This window comes from Cornus florida, unplaced genomic scaffold, assembly GCF_030987335.1.
Source record: "Cornus florida cultivar Cherokee Brave unplaced genomic scaffold, ASM3098733v1 CherokeeBrave_3.0.0_Hap2_Chr06, whole genome shotgun sequence".
Taxonomy (NCBI): domain Eukaryota; kingdom Viridiplantae; phylum Streptophyta; class Magnoliopsida; order Cornales; family Cornaceae; genus Cornus; species Cornus florida.
This window is the reverse complement of record NW_026775576.1, coordinates 102,434,893-102,445,400: the sequence shown is the minus strand read 5'-3', so window position 1 is coordinate 102,445,400 and position 10,508 is coordinate 102,434,893. Positions and strand designations below refer to the sequence as shown.

At 35.8% G+C, this 10,508-nt stretch overlaps 1 protein-coding gene and 1 pseudogene across 1 annotated transcript; one reads left to right on the top strand and one right to left on the bottom strand.

Moving 5' to 3' along the window:
* Nucleotides 1-1,464: 1,464 nt before the first annotated feature.
* Nucleotides 1,465-3,437, bottom strand: LOC132313463 (presenilin-like protein At1g08700). Its single transcript, XM_059812233.1, has one exon. It carries the CDS (start codon nucleotides 3,238-3,240, stop codon nucleotides 1,858-1,860), a length of 1,383 nt encoding a protein of 460 aa, XP_059668216.1. The 5' UTR covers nucleotides 3,241-3,437; the 3' UTR covers nucleotides 1,465-1,857.
* Nucleotides 3,438-6,316: 2,879 nt separating this feature from the next.
* Nucleotides 6,317-10,174, top strand: LOC132313461 (protein EXPORTIN 1A-like; annotated as a pseudogene).
* Nucleotides 10,175-10,508: the final 334 nt, after the last annotated feature.

The following is a 10,508-nucleotide window of genomic DNA, read 5'->3' as shown; positions in this document are numbered from 1 at the left end:
ATTGCCAAAAATGTGCACCCACAAGCATACCAAAACAGCAGTACCTCTCATAACTCCATATGGCAAGCTGAAGATTAGATGTAGCTCCTTTCATCATTTCTATATCCCCTAATAAAACTTAGCTTGGAGTTCACCATTGTAACCTAAAAGGCCTAGGATTTGGTTTTTATAGAACACAATCACTTATGGAAACCTTTTTGTTTTTTTGGGTCATGCTTATGGAAAACTATCATCTCCTAAGCGAATTGTAATAGGGTGGGGTGGGGTGTACACCAGTAGAAATATTCTTGTAATCCATTGGACCAAACAAATCTCACCAATCCCAATAATTTGAACTTCATTCTACCCCTTAGAGGAAGGCCTATATGTTCGTCATCTTCACATTTAATGCTCTATCAGAACAAACCACAGAATCCCACAAACTGGAAGAAAAAAGGAGCACTACTCATTTATTGGTCATGGAAGCCAAAGGACATCGTGACTTGAATGTTATCAATAAAGACACCGTCTCTCTCTCTCTTTCTTTCTTTCTTTCTTCTTCTTCTTCTTTTTTTTTTTTGGTTAGGTAAGTACTCACACATACACACACACACCACAAAAAAAATTCCATTGTTCTCTTTAAAAAATTTCCATTTCTCTCCAATCAAGAAATCAAAATCCAGAGGAAGGCCTTATAAGGAGAATTAAAATGTGATACGCACTTTATCGTATAAATATTACTGGCCAAGTCAATGAAGAGCATTTGCCAAATGGTAATAGAATAAGAACCATGCAAGGGTGCCCAATTTATTGTTCCAAAATTCTTTTAATACAACATGCGCATCAAGAAAATTGAGGCATTCTCTCCGAAAGTTTTAATCTCATAAGGGACTTGGCATTCACCTCTGCTAACTCTTCATTCAAATAACATCCAATAGACGCCATCTTCGGGCAACTATCTGATTATTCAAAAATAAGCATGCTGATTTATAGAATGGCATCTAATAGTATTTTAAAGTGGTTATTCTGAATATTAAATTCTAGATAGGTTATTCATCGTAGCAATCAATGGATATTTACTAAACATCAATTTGAACAGGAATAAGTGAAGCAGGTAAGAAGTTAGCTTTAACATTCAAAAGGCACAGAAAATTGAGGCATTCTCTCCGAAAGTTTTAATCTCATAAGGGACTTGGCATTCAACTCTGCTAACTCTTCATTCAAATAACATCCAATAGATGCCATCTTTGTGCAGCTATTTGATTATTCAAAAATAAGCATGCTGATAGATAGAATGGCATCTAATAGTATTTTAAAGTGGTTATTCTGAATATTAAATTCTAGATAGGTTATCCATCATAGCCATCAGTGGATATTTACTAAACATCAATTTGAACAGGAATAAGTGAAGCAGGTAAAAAGTTAGCTTTAACATTCAAAAGGCCTAGAGCCTGCTGTAATACTAAATATACATCAAGAAGATAATAAACACACAAATTAAGAACCTAATTTGATAAACACATACCAAACACGTAATTCTTTAGAATGTTGTTGTACTATGTGATTATATTTCGAACATTACATCTCTGTTGAGTTAAAAGCCAAAAAAGTGACATCTCAACATGCTTTAGCATGAAAAAATTTGTTCTGGAATTCATGATAAACCAACCTGAAAAGCCACCCGAAAATACGTCAAAGCAATATCAAATGGTGTTGGAGTTGCTGCATAATCCAAGGAAAGTCTTGAATTGTGAAAAGGTAACAACACCACAGCAGATAGTCATGGACCAATATCTATCTCTTCATATAGGAATTCCATGTCTTCAGTGGTCATCGTTTTTCTAAACAGTGCAAGTACCTCAAAGAAAAATTTGAGGATCAAAACATCATCAAATTTGTGGACGTCCCAACAATGAAAGGTTCCATTAATAAACGAGTCAAGAAGTAAAACATCATGCCCAATGCAATAGAAATAGGAAGAGCAGGCAGTGCATGACGGCACACAGACAACAGAATCAGAGTGCATCCCAGTCCCGATATAATTGCTAGGTAACAAGCATACACAGTCATTAGATCGTACATTGCAGCTCTGCCCACAAGAACACTATAGAAAACAAAGTCCCCCAGACCAAGTTTTATACCTCGACTAGCCGTCTCAGAGGTCCCAGGACCATCCATCCTCATCTGTTCTCTCTCATTCCCCAACCCCAACATTTCTACCAGTGGAGACATTTCTTCATCAACAACAATTTCAGATTGTCCATGGTCATATTGCCTATTTTGATTGAATGAAACATCTGCTACTGTCGAGTATTCTGAAGATCCACTACTGCATGACCTTTCTCGCGAATTGGGCACCAAGGGCGATGTCTCCCCTTCATCTCTCACAATTTCAACTCCGTCATTCTGAAAGTTTCTAACACCAGTTGCAGTGTACTCAGAATTAGCAAAATTTTGGACTGCACTCTCATTCCGAACCTCATTGTTCTGCGAAACTGCCTGAAGCTCAACAGACCCAGAATCCGAAACCCCACCAACCAAAAGACTTAAACTAGATCCCCGGCCTTGAGGATTTGGTCGAGCCTCGTAGACAAGAGCTGGAAGCTCCTCATCCCGAGTCGATGCCAATTCAACCAAGATCTTAAGAGGCCCGCCTGGGGCCAAAACCGCAGCCAAATCATATAAAGCCAATGCCGCCAGCAAAACCCAAGTAGTCCATTCGGGCAACTTGGTGAACCAGGCGGCCACAATTATCCCCAAAACAACCATATAAGCCTGACGCAACAATATAGGAACACCACCCGAAAACACACAAAGGACACCCACAACAGTAAAATTGAAAAGCAACACAAAACAAGTGATCGAATCGATGGGTATCGAGAATTGTTGAATTATAGAGAGAAAGATCGACCCACCCATAGTGCCAAGGACAAAGAAAGCAGAAAAGCGCATGTAGTTCTTCAAGAAATTGGTGAAGTTGTAGTAGTAAAGAAGTACCAGTACGAAGGTGACGACGGCGATGAGGATGACGAAGACCAAGGCGTTGAGCAAAGCGCCTTCGAGCTTCTGGGCAGCGGAATCGGAAGGGCTCTCGAGGTAGACGAGGTTGGCGGCGGTGCGGATTTGGTCGGCGGAGGCGTCGGCGGAGGATGAAGAAGTGAGGGTGTAGACGAGGAGGACGACCAAGAGCATGCATATGGATACTGGGGACATCACGCCGATGATTTCGACTCCGATTGATTCGAGAATGCTGCCCTCCATGGTTGGAAGGAATTGGTTAGTTTGGGAAATTTCTTCGAACAGATTGTAGTCAATGCTGGGGCTGGGGTTGGGGTTTTTGTCCAAGGAGGGAGTGAAATGAAAATGAAAATGGAAAGGATTGGAATTAGTAAAGGCTCCGGAATTTTCTTTTGAGTTTTGACCTTAATTTAAATTCGCGCGAAAAATAAAATAAAAAAGTTGTTACATCTTTCCGGAAAAAAATAATAATAACAAAGTGTTACACAATAATGTTAAATTAATTTTTCTTCTTTCCTCCTCCATTAGATTTTATTGACAATCGATTTTCTTGCCTTAATCCCAAATCAGTATGGTCGGCCATATATATATATATATATATTTTTTACATTATTTATTATTATAAACATTTTACTTCAAATTAATTTTCATTTTTTTATTTTGCATTTATACACCTTTGTAGAATATATTAGGGATGGACATTTAATCCGCCAATTCGGATTGGATCGTTAAACTTACAAATTGGTGGTAAATTCAATAATATGAAATTTGTAGTTCACATATTGAATTACGAATTGAGTTGTTAAAAATTTGATTCGATCCGATTCAATTCAATTAAATTCGCGATATATATATATATTAAGAATGTATTAATTAATGATATTTTAAATTAAAATTGGTTAATGATCATCTAATTGCCTCTAAGAAATAGGGCTGTAATTGAGCCGAGCCAAGCCATGGTGTGCTCAAGCTCGACTCGGCTCAAGTGATAGAATGCTCAAACTCGGCTAGCCGAGCCGAGCTGAGAAATATTGGTTTAAGCTCGCCTCGGCTCTGTTCAACGAGCCTCGAGCCGAGCTCGAGCTATTTATTTATTTATTTATTATTATTATTATTATTTGTATCCCACATCTAACCGATCTAAAAAAAAAAAAAAAAAAAAATGAGAGAATATGAGGAAAAAAAGAGAAAGAAGGTGATAAATTTGATCGAAAATTAAACTTACTAGAGTTGATTTTGATGGAAGAAGTTGAGAGATGCACATATCAATAGTAAACCTCAAAATCTATACTAAAAATCAATTTAGATGAAAGACAATTAATACATAAAAATCAAATATAAGAAAAGAAAGAGAAAGAGAAGTAAGATTCCATGACAGAAAGTAAATTGTTGAGTGTGTTGTCGCTACTGCTTGGGCTACTGATAATTTTAGAAAAAGGAAAGATGATTAGAGTTAGACATAAGACATGAGCTTGGGTTTGATTGTACAGATGGACTTATGTTTGATTGTACAAATGGGCTTGATTGTTGTTTTAAAATGAATAAATGATAAAATTCGGTCTAAAACAAAACTAAAAAATTTAATGGGCTTGTGTGTTGATTGTATAGATGGGTTTAGTTTTTGTTTTAAAATGAATAAATAATAAAATTGGGTCTAAAACATAACTAAAAATATTAATAGGCCTGTGGACTAAGCCTTCATAACATAAAATTATATATTATAATCGAGTATGTTCGTGAATGCCTTATCGAGCTCAGTTCGTGAACGGTTCGTAAACAAATGAGCTAAGCCTATTGATGTTCAGGCTCGGCTTGTTTATGAATTGAGCCTAAAAATTCGGCTCAAGCTCGGTTCATTTATAAATGAACCGAGCTCGAGCCGAGTAATTAACGAGTCGGGCCCGAGTAGTTCGCGAACGGCTTGACTCGTTTACAACTCTATTAAGAAATATAGTTAATGATCATTTACATATATGAATTAATCTTGATAAATTAAAATCTTTTTTTATTGGACAGAGTTAAAAAATAATAATATTGAGCTATTTGGAAAAACCCCAATTCAATAATCTGATTCGATCCATTTCATTATCCTATAAATTTGATCTAATCTGTCATCCCACGTATTGGTGGCGATTTAGATTTTTTCAATCATTTGGAAACACATCAGATTAGTGAGTACTCCTATAATACATTCATACAAGTCTAGTTACTTTCTAATTTTCCACTCACAATATTCTAGTCTCTCCTACCATTCAACTTAAGCACATTGTTCTTATCACGTGAAATTGCATTCAACTTAAGCACGTTGTTCTAATTACGTGAAATTGTTAGTTTTTATTTATTTCTAAAATCCAAAACTCTGAATCATATAAAATAGTTGGTGTAGTGATTTTTTCGTAAAATTTGTTTTTAAAAACCTTATTAATTTTTAACCAATTTTTTTTTTTTTAAGTAACTTATTTGTAACTGTGCTAATTTGTTTCTATATCTTCAATCTGATCTAATTATGCTAATTATATCATCTTCCATCTCATTGTTCTTTTGTATTATTGTCTTAAACATAAAAATCGGTCATCCTGAATAATTCTTTTATTCTGAAGTAGTATCAAAACCTTACTTATTGGGTAAGTTTGTATTGCCTATATTCAATTTTAGTCCAACTAATTTTTGAAACTTTTTGTTCTAGTACTTTTTTCACATTTCTAATTTTATTATTCAGTTTTTCTTATGAGTATCTTATACTATCATATCATTTGTCAAATAACATTCACCATAAAATGTATGGTTGTATGTCTTAATTTTTTTATTTCACTTAAAATTATTGCAAATAAGAATGAGTTCAAAGCTACTAGGTGAGTGGGTGACTATGTTCATTGCGACTTAAGTGAAAAATGAATTTTTTTATTTCACTTAAAATTATTATAAATAAGAATGAGTTCAAAGCTACTCGGTGACTATGTTCATTATGACTTAAGTGAAAAATGAACTCCGCTTTCTTCTTATATGATATAAATTTTTTTCTTTTTGTTAAAAGAATCGATCTTGTGATATTCCCCCTATGTATTCGGGAGGTGGTTGCCCATATTGGTCTATGATTCACAAATATAAATTTATTCGTTTGTCATAAAAAAAATAAAAATTATTCTGTAAAATAATCTTATTGAAAAATTAGTAAGATATGTTGCGATTTATAACTAATGTACTCATTATATATATATATATATATATATATATATATATATATATTTCAATAGAGACAAGTATAGAAAATACCCATAAAATATACTATGAGCATCATTTTTATCCCCTATTTGTTTTTTAATTTATTTATGAAGTGTTGCAATTGCGTCTTCCCTCCGCTCATTTGACATCATTTTTTTTCAATTACAATTTATAAACATTGCTGGGTAAATTTATTAGTCATTCAATTTCCAAATTTTGCATGTGAATGTAGTTGAGACAAAACTACTTTCTTATTCCTCATCCTCTCTCATTTTGTTTTTAGTTTATTTTTGTTTTTACTTTTTTTCTAATAATTTTTTCATTTAATAGGTGCTGAAAGTATTTTTTTTTTCCCATCTATCATCACATAGGTTGTTCTCATTAATTAACTAATATTTTTATTGTCTGAGTGCTCAATACATTTAATTTAACTCGTGCCTTTAGTTGACTTATTCCTCATTTTTTTTTATTATTATTTTTTTATTCTATAGCTTTTTCACCAATCAAATTCTAGAAAAATTACAATCAATATCTCATTGTTGTTTACGTAATTAACCTCCGTTAGAATTTTTATGTCGATTTTAACCTTCAATTTGATAAAAAAATATATTTTATTGGGTCTTATTTTTCTTTCATTATATTTGCTCTTTGGGATTTCTCGAACTCTCTCTCAATCTCCTCCAGCTGTCTTGTGCTTGAATTTGAAGCTATGTTGTGCTTGAATTTGAAGCTATCTCTCTATATAAACTCTTCGAACTAGCTAGGGTTTCATAAATGCTTTTCTAAGGTTTTCGAATAGAGGTTCGGCTTCCAGCTAGGGTTTATTGGTTTTGATCTCTCCAATCCATGGCCGCTGAGAAACTTAGGGACTTAAGTCAACCGATTGACGTTGCCTTGCTCGACGCCACCATCGCTGCTTTCTATGGCACCGGATCTAAAGAGGAGAGGCTGTCGCAGACCATATATTGCAAGACTTGCAAAACAATCCAGATATGTGGCTTCAAGTGCTTCACATTCTATCAAATTCACACAACTTGAACACCAAATTCTTCGCTTTGCAGGTTTTGGAATCTGTAATCAAGTACAGATGGAATGCATTGCCCGTCGAACAACGAGATGGAATGAAAAACTACATCTGTGAACTGATCATAAGGCTTTCAAGCGATGAAATCTCTTTTCGGCGGGAAAGGTTGTATGTGAACAAACTCAACATCATATTGGTTCAGATCTTGAAGCACGAATGGCTTGCGAGATGGCCAAGGTTTATCCCCGATCTTGTTGCAGCAGCGAGAACAAGTGAAACTGTTTGTGAGAATTCCATGGCCATATTGAAACTTCTAAGTGAAGAGGTTTTCGATTCCTCGAGGGGTGAATTGGCTCAACAGAAGATCAAAGAGCTCAAACAATCATTGAACTGTGAGTTTCAACTCATTCTTGAGTTATTCCTGTTTGTACTTTCAGAATCTCAAAGAACTGAGCTTGTAAGGGCTACTTTGGATACAATGTTGCACGCTTTTCTATCATGGATACCTCTAGGATACATATTCGAATCTCCGCTGTTGGAGATACTCCTAAAATTCTTCCCTGTAGCATCATTTCGGAATCTCGCCCTCCAGTGTTTGACAGAAGTCGCGGCTTTCAATTTTGGAGATTTATATAACCTGCAGTATGTTAAAATGTATAACATATTCACGATGCATTTGCAGACCATTCTCCCACCTACTACGAACATTCCCAATGCTTATGCGAATGGTTCGGGTGAGGAGCAGGCATTTATTCACAATCTTGCTCTGCTTTTCACTTCATTTTTCGAGTGTCATATTCGAGTGCTTGAGTCCACACATGAGAATAAATCTGCACTTGTAATCGGTCTTGAATATCTCATAAACATCTTTTAAGGTTTGCTTGGATTACTGGAACTCCTTAGCTTCGGAGCTGTTTAGGGCACATCGCAATGTAGAGAATCCTGCAGCTGCAAACATGATGGGATTGCAGGTGTCATTGCTTTATCTTGGTCCAATTTTGTCAAAGCTAAGATCACTTATGATCTGTCGTATGGCAAAGCCTGAGGAGGTTATTATTGTTGAAGATGAAAATGGGAATATTGTCGCGAAACTATGAAGGACAATGATGTCTTAGTTCAATATAAGATCATGAGGGCAACACTGGTCTACTTATCACATCTTGATCGCGAGGATACTGAAAAACAGATGCTGAAGAAATTGAGTAAGCATGTGAAAGGTGATCTGGATTGGTCATGGAGGAACAATTTAAACACATTATGCTGTGCAATAGGATCTATATCTGGATCCATGTTGGAGGAGCAGGAGAACAGATTTATAGTGATAGTGATTCATGATTTACTCAAGTTATGTAAAATCACAGCGGAAAAGGATGATAAAGCTGTTATCGCAAGTAACATAATGTATGTTGTTGGACAGTACCCTAAATTTCTAAATGGACAATGGAAGTTCCTGAAAACAGTTGTAAATAAATTGTTCGAGTTTTTGCATGAAACTCATCCCGGAGTAAAGGATATGACGTGTGACACTCTCCTCAAAATTGTTCAGAAGTGCAAACATAAATTTGTTATTGTACGGATTGGAGAACACGAATCATTTGTATCTGAACTTCTAACCAGTCTTGCAACTACTATAGCAGATCTGGAGCCCCACCAGATTCATAAATTTTATGAATTTGTTGGTCAGATGATTGAAGCAGAATCTGATCCCCATAGGAAAGATGAATATTTGCAGAGGCTGATGCAGCTTCCCAATCAGAAATGGGCTGAAATTTTAGGACAGACATGCCAAAGTGTGGATTTCTTGACAGATCCAGACGTGATCTGAACTGTGCTTAATATATTGCAGACAAATACTAGTGTTGCAAGTTCTCTTGGGACAAACTTCCTATCACAAATTTCACTGATATTTCTTGACATGTTTAATGTGTACAAAATGTACAGTGAGCTTATATCAACCAACATAACAGAAGGTGTGCCCTATGCCTCCAGAACATCTTTGGTTAAACTTTTACGCTCAGTGAAGAGGGAAACCCTTAAGCTCATTGAGACATTCTTAGACAAGGCTGAAGATGAACCAGAAATTGGTAAGCAATTTGTGCCCCCAATGATGGACCCTGTCCTTGGTGACTATGCTAGGAATTTGCCTGATGCTAGAGAGTCGGAGGTCTTGTCACTCATATTTGAAGCTATTTTTCAGTGTACACTGGAGATGATTACCAAGAATTTTAAAGTTACCCCGAGCATCGCCTCAAGTTCTTTTCTTTACTTGGTGATATTGCTAACCATTGTTTTCCAGCTTTAATTCGGTTGTCAAGTCAGCAACTAAAGCTTGTGATGGATTCTATCATATGGGCTTTCCGGCACACTGAAAGGAATGTTGCTGAAACGGGGCTAAATCTTTTGTTGAAGATGCTGAAGAAATTCAAGGGTTCTGAGTTCTGTAATCAATTCTACCGGACTTACTTTTCGACAATTGAGCAAGAAACTTTTGCTGTCTTGACAGACACATTTCATAAACCAGGGTTCAAGTTGTATGTATTAGTGCTCCAGCACTTGTTTTGCCTGGTGGAGTCTAGTTCGCTAACTGAGCCATTGTGGGATGCATCAATGGTTTCTTATCAATATCCAAATAATGCAATGTTCGTTCGTGAATACACCATAAAACTTTTGAGTTCATCATTCCCCAACATGACAGCAAGTGAGGTGTCCCAATTTGTGAATGGAGGACTCTTTGAGTCGAGGAATGAGCTTTCTGCATTCAAGAATCACATCCGGGACTTCCTTGTGCAATCAAAAGAATTCTCGGCTCAGGACAACAAGGATCTTTATGCAGAGGAAGCTGCTGCTCACAGAGAGAGGGAGCGACAATGGATGCTTACAATTCCAGGGCTTATTGGGCCTAATGAGATATAAGATGAGATGTTGGACTAGTACATGCTTATTCTTGGTGAGGAGTTAATTTCATGGTGTTGATAATCCAATTAGCTATGTGAAAAGTATTTGGAATCGATTGTAGGGATACGGCAGAGTAATACATTGTGTTGATTTTAAGACAACACTTTAATATTGTTTAGTTTTCTTGTATTCAGAAACCATTATTTCTTAGAAATCATACAGCTCTTCAATTTGCAGAATATTTCCTAATCTATTCTACGATTACATTTATCTATGAAATGGAAGATTTGAAATCAACTGTTGACTAGAGCTTGGTTTTCTTTCATCTAAGCAGTTGTTTTATGAATTTTATGCCAAAAAGGCCTCAAAG

Excerpts from the sequence above, each read along its gene's own strand:
- LOC132313463 (XM_059812233.1), bottom strand. The coding sequence starts at position 3,240 with ATGGAGGGCAGCATTCTCGAATCAATCGGAGTCGAAATCATCGGCGTG.